The 14,219-nt window shown below is 39.8% G+C and overlaps 1 protein-coding gene across 2 annotated transcripts in view; it reads left to right on the plus strand.

The window, feature by feature from the left end:
* LOC106577627 (phospholipid-transporting ATPase ABCA1) overlaps positions 1–14,219 on the plus strand; it is a 230,701-nt gene that overhangs the window by 97,358 nt on the left and 119,124 nt on the right. For both annotated transcript variants that reach the window (XM_014155904.2, XM_014155905.2), the window contains exons 23-24: positions 11,080–11,294; positions 13,337–13,415. In XM_014155904.2, coding sequence (XP_014011379.2) covers positions 11,080–11,294; positions 13,337–13,415 — 294 coding nt within the window. The remainder of the gene's footprint in view (positions 1–11,079; positions 11,295–13,336; positions 13,416–14,219) is intronic.

Genomic DNA, 14,219 nt, shown 5'->3' on the forward strand with positions numbered 1-14,219 from the left:
CTGAATAAAATAGAAAGGATATTTTCTCCAAATGATTTGAGGGAGTGCGCACATGTGGCTATTCTGTGTTGAGCAGTTAAAAAAAGAAATAGGTACTCCTGTACGCTTAATTTGGAGTTATTCATTTAACTTTAGTTGTTCTACAAATGTTGGGCTATATGTTTTGATATTTAATACATTGTAAGGCTGCATGATGCGACTCTAATGATGATTTGAAAAAGTTGCTTGAAAGGCATGAACTCTCCTTTGTTTTTTGAGCAGGCTGTACACACTCAGTCTCTCATTCAAAATTTGACAAGAAATTGATAATGCCTCGAATTTCACGGCAGCATTCCCTTTGTGTGGCCGTAATGCACCCTCAAAAAGTCCATGCCTTTTGCGGCCAGTGGCCGTTGTGCCGCTGGCCTTTTCTCACAGGCTACAAGTGAAGACAGACACATCAGGGACTCAATTCCGAGGTGTATATTGAAGATATTGGAAGAACTGTCCACATTTACTTTTCGTCAGTCAACAAGATGAGTAGACCTAACGAACAGCAAAAGCACTAGCCTATGTCAACCTACTATCCCCCATAATAATAAAGTCAACCTATTCTATTCTATGCGAGAAATAAATATTCCAAACATAGTCTGGGACAGTTGTGGGATGCAATAGATCCCAAATTAATACAGCCACTAACATCAAAAAACTTTTATAAGCAATGTGGCTGACGCAACAGATCAGAACATTTACCTTAAAATGCTGATAAACTATTAGGCTATTTCTTCACATTATAAGCGCAGCAATGCGCACATGGCAGTAGGCTATATGGTCAAATGTTCCATTAGCGGGAAAACACCATTATCAAAAGTGACCTCAAATGTGATTATGCGTGTACCGTAAATTCCGGACTATAAGCCACAACTTTTTTCCCAGGCTTTGAACCTCGCGGCTTAAACAATGACGCGGCTAATATATGGATTTTTCCCGCTTTCAATTTTTTTTTCTCCAAAAAAACACATTCTGTGACGGGCTCAGTTTTTTGGCGGCATGAAGCTTTCATTAGACCAATGAAATTGCCAAACGGGTTAAGGTCAGGTTAAGGTCAAACAACTTTTTTGTTTACTGTTTAGATTAAATCGAGCACTCTCAAACTTCCCATCATTCTGATTACGGTAGTCATTTTGTCACCCTCATATGATGCAGCTTTCAAGTTGAAGGCGATTGATCTGGCTGTTGGAAAAGGAAATAGAGCTGCTGCACGGGAGCTTGGTCTTAATGAGTCGATGATAAGACGTTGGAAACAGCAGCGTAAGGAATTGTCTCAGTGTAAAAAGACAACTAAAGCTTACTGCTAATTTTTTATTTTTTGTTACAAGCCGTGTTTCGTTAAAGTCTATTTATTTTTGTTACAAGCCGTGTTTCGTTAAAGCCTATTTATTTTTGTTACAAGCCGTGTTTCGTTAAAGCCTGTGTAAAGTTAATTTGTTTCAATGTACCGGTAGGTACCTGCGGCTTATAGACATGTGCGGCTTATTTATGTTCAAAATAATATAAATTTTTTTAAATTCAGTGGGTGCAGCTTATATTCAGGTGCGCTTAATAGTCCGGAAATTACGGTAATGCTTTTATTATAGAGGTGCATTTTTATGGTGAAAATTATCTTCCCCAAACTTGAAACTCATGCACTGCTTATGTATGCCAGCTAGGCTCTACACCCCTTGTAAAGTGGATTAATGTGGTTAATTTTAAGAAGATATTTTGCCACTTGTGATACAACCATATCAAAACATATATGCCTATGGGCTAGGCTACATGAGGTGTGCGACTATGATTAGAAAAGTGTCAAAAAGAAGGCATTGTTTCTTATGCTGGGTATCATTCACAAGTGATTCATATATAATTCACAAGTGATATTATAGAATTCTTTACATATACTAAATAATATACAGAACCAGTCAAAATTTTGGACACACCTACTCATTCAAGGGTTTTTCTTTATTTTTACTATTTTCTTCATTGTAGAATAATAGTGAAGACATCAAAACTATGAAGTAACAGATATGGAATCATGTAGTAACCCAAAAAGTTTTAAACAAATATATTTTTTGTTTCCTTTACTCTGCGTTCCAACTAATCCCAAACCATCTCAATTGGGTTGAGGTCGGGGGATTGTGGAGCCCAGCTCATCTGATGCAGCACTCCATCACTCTCCTTCTTGGTCAAATAGCCCTTACACCGCCTGAAGGTGTGTTTTGGGTCATTGTCCTGTCGAAAAATAAACGACAGTCCCACATAAAGCAAACCAGGTGGGATGGCGTACTGCTGCAGAATGCTGTGGTAGCCATGCTGGTTAAGTGTGCCGTGAATTCCAAATAAATCACTGATAGTGTCACCATAAAAGCACCCCCACCATCACACCTCCTCCTCCATGCCTCATGGTGGGAACCACACATGTGGAGATCATCTGTTCACCTACTCTGCGCCTCACAAAGACATGGCAGTTGGAACCAAAAATCTAAAATGATTGACTCATCAGACAATAGGACAGATTTCCACCCGTCTAATGCTTATTGTTCATGTTTCTTGGCCCAAACAAGTCTCTTCTTCTTACTGGTGTCCTTTACTAGTGGTTTCTTTGCAGCAATTCGACCATGAAAGCCTGATTTACTCAGTCTCCTCTGAACAGTTGATGTTGACGTGTCTGTTACTTGAACTCTGCAACGCATTTATTTGGACTACAATCTGAGGTGCAGTTAACTCTAATGAACTTATCCTCTGCAGCAGAGGTAACTCTGGGTCTTCCTTTCCTGTGGCGGTCCTCATTAGAGTCAGTTTCATCATATCGCTTGATGTTTTTTGACTGCAAATGAAGATATTTTCAAAGTTCTTGGAATTTCCCCGATTGACTGACCTTCATGTCTTAAAGTAATGATGGACTGTTGTTTCTCTTTGCTTATTTGAGCTGTTCTTGCCATAATATGGACCTGGTCTTCTACCAAATAGGGCTATTTTCTGTATACCGCCCCTACCTTGTCACAACACAACTGATTGGTTCAAATGCATTAAGATGAAAAATAAATTCCACAAATTAAATTTTAACAAGGCACACCTGTTAATTGAAATGCATTCCAAGTGACTAGCTCATGAAGCTGGTTGAAAGAATTCCAAGAGTGTGGAAAGCTGTCATCAAGGCAAAGGGTGGCTTGATGATAAATGTAAAATATATTTTTGTATGTAACACTGTTTTGGTTACTACAGGATTCCATATGTGTCATTTCATAGTTTTGATGTCTTCACTATTATTTTACAATATAGAAAAAAGTTCAAATAAAGAAAAACCCTTGAAAGAGTAGTTGTGTCCAAACTTTTGACTGGTACTGTATGTGTGAAATTTGTTTTGATTTAGAATGGACCATTATCATGCACCTGTCTCAAAGCAGGGGCAGCAGAAAAAAATACATGTCATCTATGCACTTTAATAGCGAATGGAGCACACTTTTTCCATGGTCCATTTTCATGCCAGCCAGGTAGGCTATACTCCTGTTATATAGATAAGTAATGTGCTTAATATTGGTAAAGTTGAGAAATATATATATATATATATTACTAGACCTAGCCTAAATAAAGCTGATGGGATCCTCCTCTTTTTAGTAGAGGCCATCACTCTGTTTTCTCGCGCAATTGCTTAGCCTATAGAAATGTTGTGCAACATGAGCTCATGGGCTCTCATGAAGTGTTTGATTCGATTTTCGATTACATTTGCATTGATATCAGAGTGATTAGAGGGACAATAGAGGGCTGAGTACCAGGCAGTTATCAAGTTTGGTAGACTACTAATGAGCATCAGAGCTTGGAGAAGCCAAATTACTGTGATTAAATGGTCACGTGGAATTTGACTGCCTTCAATGACTCCAGACCGCTGGTGTGGGGGTAATACGGTCACCGCCACTGCCCTACTACCACCTCGTGGCTGAGCAGTTGTTGCTCCTAGACGTTTCCACTTCACAATAACACCACTTACAGTTGACCGGGGCAGCTCTAGCAGGGCAGAAATTAAAAAATCTGACTTGTTGGAAATGTGACGGTGCCACCTTGAAATTCACTGAGCTCTTCAGTGATGCCATTCTACTGCTAATGTTTGTCTATGGAGATTGCATGGCTGTGTGCTTGATTTTATACCCCTGTCAGCAACGGGTGTGGCTGAAATAGCTGAATCCACTAATTTGAAGGGGTATCCACATACTTTTGTAAATATATTGGTAGAGCATGGTGTTTGCAATGCCAGGGTTGTGGGTTCAATTCCCACGGGGGGCAAGTACGGGGAGAAAAAAAAATGTATGCATTCACTACTGTAAGTCGCTCTGGATAAGAGTGTCTGCTAAATGACTAAAATGTAAAAAAATAAAAAGTGTAAATGTATAAAGTGTAACTTAAGAAATCTGTTATGTGTTCTGTGGTGGGATTTGATAGAGCGCAATCCCTGCAGCTGTGTATCCCGTGTTAGTGGGCAACTGAGCATTGCCGAAATCGAAACTCAAGCCTCAGAGACTGACTTTCTGAAAAAAATGATCCTATTTACACTTTGTTGTCAATTTTGACACTAGAATACATTTTCCTGACTAATATCGATGCCACATAGGCCGCTTTCTATCAGAGAAGTAGTTTATTGCCTAACTTCAAAGTTTAACTCGGGATTACATTAAATAACATGTCCTGATATTACAGCTTACAGCGTTATATATTTGGTTAAAGCTTAATGTCTCAGCAGTGAAATATATTCTCATATTTAGGCGAGGATGTAGTTGACAAAACGTTTGGTAATGATAGTGGATTATGTTTAAGTTTCATTCGATCAGTTGGGGAAACAATAGCGTTTATGCCATTTAGAGAATGCTAGAAAATGATCCGTGCGTATCTGATGCTACAGCCTGCAGTGTGTTTTTAATTAAGGTGATGAATCATTGAGATAAGACAAATGTTCTAAGCATAAATCAAAAAGCAAAAACAAAAGGCATTTTATGGAAATGATGCATTTATGAATGAAATTAGGCTGAATTAAATGCCTCATCTCCCACATATTTTTTTATAATCAAGTCAATAAATGAAATAATCACCGTGATGCCACATTGCCTTGCAAATGAATCCTATTATCACCGATATCACAGCTGAAAACCAATTCATAGGTTATTCCATGAACAATTTGTTTCGTAGCTGCTCAATCTATTATGTATACAGATTGTAATTTAATACAGCATCTCCCCGGTTGACAAATGACATAATATAGTATCAGAACAAATGAATCCCCTGTTGACAAATGACCTAATACAGTATAAGAACAAATGAATCCCCTGTTGACAAATGACATAATACAGTATCAGAACAAATGAATCCCCTGTTGACAAATGACATAATATAGTATCAGAACAAATGAATCCCCTGATGGCAAATGACCAAATATAGTATCAGAACAAATTAATACCCTGTTGACAAATGACGTAATATAGCATCAGAGCAAATTAATCCCCTGTTGACAAATGACCTAATATAGTATCAGAACAAATGAATCCCCTGTTGACAAATGACGTAATATAGCATCAGAGCAAATGAATCCCCTGTTGACAGATGACATAATACAGTATAAGAACAAATTAATCCCCTGTTGACAAATGACCTAATATAGTATCAGAACAAATTCATTCCAAACGTCGGAGCAGTAGTGTAAACAAGCTTTGCTTGTACAGTAAGGAATCTGTCTGTGTTGACATACAGTTCCTTCAAAAAGTATTCATACCTCTTGATTTTTTTACACAATTTGTTGTGATACAGCCTGCATTTAAAATGGATTCAAATTAGATTTTGTGTCACTGGCATGCACACAATACCCCATAATCTCAAAGTACAATTATGTTCTTAGACATTTTTACAAATTAGTAAAAAATGAAACTTTGTTATGGCAAGCCTAAATTAAGTTCAGGAGTACGAATGTGGTTAACAAGTCACATAATAAGGCCTAACTCTGTGTACAATAATAGTGTTTGACATGATTTTTAATGACTACCTCATCTTTGTACCCCACACATACAATTATTGGTTAGATTCCTCAGTCGAGCAGTGAAATTCAAACACAGATTCAACCACAAAGACCAGTGAGGTTTTCCAACGCCTTGCAAAAAGGACACCTATGGGTAGATGACTAAAAATAAAAACAGACATTGAATATCCTGTTAATTACACTTTGGATGATGTATCAACACACCAAGTCACTGCAAAGATACAGGCGTCCTTCCTAACTCAATTGCTGGAGAGAAAGGAAACCGCTCAGGGATGACATTAAAACAGTGATAGAAAACTCAGGATAAATCAACAACATTGTAGTTACTCCACAATACTAACCTAAATGACAGAGTAAAAAGAAGGACGCCTGTGCAGAATATATACCAAAACATACATCCTGTTTGCAATAAGGCACAAAAGTAATCAGGGAGAAGGGCCTTGGTCAGGGAGGTGACCAAGAACCCGATGGTCACTCTGACAGAGGTCTAGAGTTCCTCTGTGGAAATGGGAGAACCTTCCAGAAAGACAACCATCTCTGCAGCACTCCACCAATCAGGCCTTTATGGTAGAGTGGCCAGACGGAAGCCACACCTCAATAAAATGCACATGGAGTTTGCCAAAAGGCACTTAGACTCTGACTATGAGAAACAAGAATCTCTGGGCTGATGAAACCAAGAATAAACTCTTTGGCCTAAATGCCAAGCGTCACGTCTGGAGGAAACCTGGCACCATGAAGCATGGTGTGGCATCATCATACTGTGGGAATGTTTTTCAGCTGCAGGGACTGGGAGACTAGTCAGGATCGAGGCAAAGATGAATGGCGCAAAGTACAGAGAGATCCTTGATGAAAACCTGCTCCAGAGTGCTCAGGACCTCAGACAGGGGCGAAGTTTCACCTTCCAACAGGACAACGACCCTAAGCACACAGCCAAGAGAACACAGGAGTGGCTTCGGGACAAGTCTCTGAATGTCCTTGAGTGGCCCAGCCAGAGCCCGGACTTAAACATCTCAGGAGAGACCTGAAAATAGCTGTGCAGCAACACTCCCCATTGAACTCATATGTACATATATATATATTATTCAGACCCCTTGACCTTTTGAGTTTTACTGGGGTGGAGGTGTGGTAAGAGAGACCCTCCACCGTTGTGATATAACTCAACACTCTCAAGACACTAAGAAATCCTATCCTTCCAATTCATCAGTAACTTCCCACTTTTCTCAATTGAAATGTTCTATTTACTGTTGATTAGATAAACAGAACACTCTCTTTATATACAGCCTGTTTGCAGTAAAAGATGTAGACAACCCCAAAACGAAGTGCAAGTCATGTTTCTAAATGTAGTCCCTTAAAAGCAAAACTTCACAATTTGTCATCTTCATGTTCATCATCTCCTGCACCACCCCAAAATCAACAGACTGTATGTGAAAATGATGCGTTTCTGTGTTTTGTAGTAAAAAAGATAGAGCAAGATAAATGTTTCCAGTGACATCGTCAACCAATAAGTAGGAAATGCCTACTCACAGTTGGTCAAAATCACGCGATGCACACCGATGATGTCATTGTTAACACTTATCTTCCTCTGTCTATGCTATGGAGTGTGGTGAATGTCAGACTTATTTAGTGGTTTAGTAATACGATAACTGCAACACTTCAGGCAGATTTTCTGTTTCTCATTGAGTGAGAGAACAAGAGAACAAGCCCAGGTACTGTTCAGGTGTAAATAGTTTCCACATTATTGATCTAGTTATTATGGAATCCATATTAGGAATATTATCATTCCTCAGACCTCACCCTTCACCTAGTCAAGTTTTGACGCTTGACTAGTGCAGGGTTTGGACTTGACTAGATGAGGGCTTGAGGAGGAGGGAGAGGAATTGACTAGTTTACAGTTAAGAAGACTGGGTGATGTCTGAGGAGGAGGGAGGAGGATTGACTAGTTTACAGTTAAGAAGACTGGGTGATGTCTGAGGAGGAGGGAGGAGGATTGACTAGTTTACAGTTAAGAAGACTGAGTGATGTCTGAGGAGGAGGGAGGAGGATTGACTAGTTTACAGTTAAGAAGACTGAGTGATGTCTGAGGAGGAGGGAACATTTTCTGAATGTGGATTTGGTTAATTAGGGTCCAGCCTCGGCACAGCAGTACGAAGTGCTTACTTTAGCCTAAATATACACGCCTATTAACTATCTTGCAGCTGTTAAACTGCATGAATGTCTGCATCCCTCCTTTTGATGTACTCTTAAAGGAATACAGGATTTTAGAACTTTGGTTTTCACCGGTATTATGTTGCATGTAGTCACAGCACAGGAGATGTGCCCGTGTTTCCCACTACTTTGATTTATCACTTTATTCTGTAATGCACCACAACACACCATAAATCAGTATACCTTTGTGGGCTGCACACCAACCAAACACATTTATTTTTCTCCCAGCTCCCATCATCCAGTGTGTTTTTATTATTTCTCCCTGTAAACCAAGGCAATTTCTTGAAAAATCAACAGCGAGCACAAACGGCCATGCAAAATGAGCCATGTCAGTAGTGCCGAATCACATGGGACTACCTGCTGCACTCCACCCAATTTCCCCCTTCAAACAACCGCTCTTTGCTATACATTTTATACGCATGGAAAGTGCATTCTGTCACATTTGGTAAAATATGAACACAACTGTAGCCACCTCCCATCATTCTGGAGGCTTTTTTTTATGACAGCGTTACTAATTAACTATCTTGCTACTTCGGGGAGAAACAATCTGATTGGAAAGTGTAGACATCATGGTAAACAGTGATGGAGACACCAAACCGTTTTTGATACAGCATCTTGCTTGCTAGCAACGAGATTTGCATTGGCTAATTAATGTTAAATAAGTGCATTGTTTTCCCCCGCAGTTAGTCAAGGTAATTAGTTAGCCAACAAAATGTGTTTGCAGTTAGTTAGCAATTGTTTCTACCCTATTTTGCGTGCTACAGTAGTGCTGCCGTGTCAATTACTTGTCTCCAAAAATGAGGTGTCTCCAGTTGTTTACATTTTACCATTGTGATTGACATATTTACAGTTAGTTAAGTACTGCATCCCTCTTTGCTAGCAAACCTAATGCTGCCTAAAACTAATAAGGTGGCTGCACTAATGTTTACATTTTGATGTTTGTGACATGCTTGTTTTGATACTTTCAGAGTCATGGGATCTCAGTGAGACACTCAATGGGCGTCTGGGCCATGGTAGTAAAGAGCTATAGCATAGCACAGAGAACGAGTTTAGAAGCTCAGATGGTGACAGGGCACAAGAGGTGTGAGGGAAAAAATGGTTTGGGTTCTCAGTTTCTCCAAACAAAATAGCATATTGCTGCGTGAGGCTATGGCTAACGACCTCCGAGTGTGTCCTTATCCAGGTAATGCGTCCTGTGGGGATACAAATTTAACTAGCTCGGAGGGGAAAAAACGACACGCTCAGCCGATAGCCTTGACCTTTTGTAATAATGACCCCAAATCTGACGAAAAATGGCGGGGGGAGGGGGGGGAATCCAGCCGGTCAGCTAATCAAGAGAGAGTGTGCGTCATATCATGGAACTGTATGTCCGACTGTACAATGCCCCTCTACTTGTGGCTGTTACTGTGGCTGTTAGTGTATCAGCATGAATTATCCTGGTAAAGGACTGCATCACCAATATTATGCAGATACAACTGTCAATTCCACAAAACAGCACAGTGTATTTCACTTCCATATTACTTTGACTCTAGTCAGTATCTTGTAATATAGGGGTTGCTAGTTTTCACATTGTTGTTTTACACAATGGTTGCATGTAGTGTTTAGGCCTAATTTCACATCCGTTTAGCAGTCTTGCAGTATGTAGCCTGTTACATCATTATTTCCTCTTAAAATGTAAATATCCTGTTACAATGGCTTTATTGAAGTGTAATGCTAACCTTTAAAATCCTACATTTCCTTGCATATCAGAGTATAAATTGGAGACAAGGGGTGTTTATGCTGTTTTGAAATGTGGCACAATCAACAATAACAGAGATACATTTCACCGCTGCCACTACGCACGCTGTGAGCTAACGACATCGGCTAGATGACCATGCTGTGACTTCATCACAAATGTCATGCCTGCTTCCTGATTGACTAGGAATGTGCTAATTAGTATATGTTAGCTCAGGCTGCATGATATAACCCACCCCCTCCCTCTGTGAATAAGCAGGCTCCGGGGTCGTGTATGGATTCTCTGTGGTTGCCATTTGGTTTCACTCAAATATAACTTCCACTGACAAGAAAGGAAAGTGTGTTCAGAAACACAACAAAGGGACTGTTTAGTAGATTTATTTAACCAGGCCTATGCATAGTTGTATGTTGGTTATATTGTATTCTATTTAGGAGGAAGTGTATGTAGTTGTTGTTTTCTATCTTGATTTGGAAGGAAAACTGTTATTGCAGAATTTGTCATTTGTTCCAGATTCCCACCCACACACAGTCTTGTTGCTTTGCAGTACAGTGTGAGTGTTAACACAGAGGCCTGGACAATGAGGATATAAGCACAAAAACACATTGTGGAAACTTGTCTCAGTTCAATGACTTTACATTTGTTGTTTATTTGGTGCAACTTTCTTTATTTCTCAAGATGGTTGACAAAACAAACAAACTACTCCCAGAGTACTGACTCACACACATACACACACCACCCCCCTACCACCCACTAGCGGTTCTGGGGGGGGGGCAGTGCCCTTGTGACAACAATTTTGGAACCCCTTGTGGCCCCCACTAAATGTGGAGTATGAAATCATTTTTACATAACTAATTTTTGCTAGCGTTCTTTTTTTACATCCGTTATTAGACAGTGGCAACGCGGAACATGGTCTTTTGCCTGCTAATGCCTGCAATGCAGTGAAGAAAACAATAACGTCTAATGTAACTGGCCCCTCTAACAGTACAACTGGCCCCAGCTTGCCCCCCCCCCAGTTGAAATGGTCTAGAACCACCACTGCTACCACCTCAAATTGGACCCATTGAGTGAAATCAATAGATTGGTTTTCTCCATCTCTTCCCCGTAGGTCGCACAATCATCCTCTCCACTCATCACATGGATGAGGCGGACATCTTGGGAGACCGCATTGCCATTATCTCTCACGGCAAGATGTGTTGCTATGGCTCCTCCCTGTTCTTGAAGAAATACTTTGGCAGTGGCTACTATCTCACTCTGGTCAAGGCCGGAGACGAGCAAATGACCAACCAGTGCACTGGAGTCGAGCAGCGCCAGGTGAAAGAGGTAAATGGAGGAGAGTGAAGTTGCCCCTAGACACTGATCTCGGGTCAGTTTTTCATTTTCCCAAACAATGGTTAAGGTTTGGAATAGGTGAGGGGAAACTGATCCTAGATCTGTACCTACGGGAAACATCACCCAGGAGCAAAGTTAATAATTTACCATGTGTGCTGCATTTTGCATTGATATCTGTTTTGGGCATAGGAAATGTTATGTATTGATAACTTATCGATATGATTTTTGAAAGTTGTGCTAATAGTTGAAATTGTTGAAGATCCAAAACATGCCCCCAGATTGATAAATAGTTCTCTATTTAGGAAATGATGGAGCTGGGTGAACTCCACACTTGAAACTTCATGTGCTACCTAGTTAAAAATCCCAACTTTTGTTTTATTTTTATTGGCTGTGTGTTTTCAGCTTAGTTTAATTTGATCATTGTGAGCTAAACCTGTATTTCCAAAGGAAACATACAACTCTGGTGCATATTTGCAATTGCCCATTCATGATGTCTGATCCCACATTGAACAACATCATTACACCGACCAATAATTCACCCATAATGGGGCATGATCATTTGTTAGACTTTTTGCATCTGGGGGAATCACTCCAATAGTAACCTCTAAGACACATCAGCAACATTTGCCATGCAGTCCGTTATTGACACGGTTCCTCTGACTTTCCAAAGTGATCTGACTTGTTGCCCACCCCTGTAATGATCTATGTTTAGTCTCCCCCAGCATGAGAATTGGCAGATACCTCTGTACTGGATGATACTAATTGTCTTGAGGGATGGGGGGGAGTGGGATTCTTGATCTAGTTCCTTGCAGTGCCTTGCACACTTAGTTTTAATCAATAGCAGCAAATGAACAAGATTCACTGATGCCTGCAGGGCTACAACAATTACCATTCGTCTATAGGCTCTTTGTGGGGAGTGGAGTAATTTGTTCAAAAATAAATAAATTAAGAACAAAAAGACAAACAAGAGAGATGTAATGCTCCCCCAAAATGACTTGCATATTCAGCCGATTGGTGCCGAGGACTTGGCCTGTGGTTCTCATAAAAACAATAGTTCATGCTTCCCATTCTGTCCATTGACTGTAAAGTTAAGGCCAGGCACCACAGGGTGAAATTACATCTACTTATCAATTTTGAGGTTTTGGGGTATTTTGGTCCTTTAATATCATTATTTTCTAAAAGTAAACACAAAAATGGTCAAGAACTTGTTGAGCACACTACCGTCATCAAAATGTCATGAGTTTTAACTATTTTTTACATGGATACACACGACAGTGGGGTCCAAAATGATTGACACCCTTGATAAAGAGGCGCAATAATGACTGTTTTAAATAAATAATTTAAATACTGACCAATATTGAATGCTCCAAGAAATTGGGAAACTATTTTCTTTAATACTAATACAATTGCTCATAGAAATAGATTTTGTTCAACAAGTCATATGTTTTTCCCTCAAAGGTAGAGGTAAAAATGATTGACAAAGATTCTTATCAAGTAGTCAAAAGTTTAGTATTTGGTACCATATTCTTAGCACGGAATGACTACATCAAGCTTGTGACCCTACAAAGTTATTGGATGCATTTGCAGTAAAAAAATTAATTTGGTGTGTTTCAATTTTTTTGAGCCCAGTAGAAATGAATGGTAAATAATATATGCGTCATGTTGGAGTAACTTGCGTTGTAAATAACAATAGAATATGTTTCTAACACTTATACGTTAATGTGGATGCTACCATGATTATGGATAATCAAGAATAAATAGTGAATAATGATGAGTGAGAAAGTTACAGTGGGTCAAAGATCCTACCCACAAGACATGCTAACCTCTCACCATCACCAATAACTCATGACACGATGGTTGAGCGAATAGCATGAAGTATATACAGTGTCCATATTAGGATAGTCTCAGTAGGACTTTCAATCTCAGCAGTCCTGCTTAGTGGTGATTCGATAGATATGAGGAGAGAATTATCAAGGTAACAATCAGCCTGAGAGCTCCACCGTGATGCAACCTTTTTAATTTCTCTCTAATAGGAGACTGGTGAGTCATTGAGGAGAACCAGTCTGGTTGAAGGGATCGCAAGACAGAACTGGAGTAGCTCTGAACCCACAGGTAGGACTAAAACCACCTAAATACAATTCATCAACAGGATCCCCCTTAATAATGTATCCAAACTTTGTCATGTTTGTCCCTTGTGCTTCATTCACAAGAGCCATATAAATATGTTTTACCTTAACTGTCATGGGAAATAGTTAAATTGAAGGACGATTTTATGTAGTGTTTTTCCAAGTACTCAAATCACCTAACATTGTATGGGTGGAACTCACCACCACACAGCTAGAACAGAAAAGAGAGACGAAGAGTGGCCTGAGAGTCTGACAGGCTTTAGAATGTCATGTCAGCAGTTGATTGTGCACTCCATTTCTTGTCACAGTGACATCTCTAAGTATTCTAGTCCACTCTCTCTCTCTCTCTCTCTCTCTGAAATCTGTGACACTGGCTAGTGGGTCTGATTGCCCGACCAGTGTCAGTCCCAACCAGAGTAGGTGTCGACCGTAGTCCCAATCAGTCATAAGGCAGCCTTGGTCTTCTTCCAAATCATTTTTTTTTAAACTTGGAGTGATGATCAAGAATCAAGGAGCTGGGATGGGGGCCTGGATTGTACCTATCATGAAGGGAGAAAGACTGGATTTTGATTGATTGATTGTGTGAGTGTGTGTGTGTGGGGGGGGGGGGGCATGAATACAATGTCATGGCTTCATTTTGATCAATATCCAAACCGTCTAAAAAATATACACAACAAATATGACAGAGGGAGCTTTCCAAGGATATATTCAATCATATCCTCTGTGTAGAACTGTCTGGGTATGCCAATGTTCTACTTAAAAACCATACAGATGTACCAGTCAAAAGTTT

Source organism: Salmo salar, chromosome ssa18 (assembly GCF_905237065.1).
Source record: "Salmo salar chromosome ssa18, Ssal_v3.1, whole genome shotgun sequence".
Taxonomy (NCBI): Eukaryota; Metazoa; Chordata; class Actinopteri; order Salmoniformes; family Salmonidae; genus Salmo; species Salmo salar.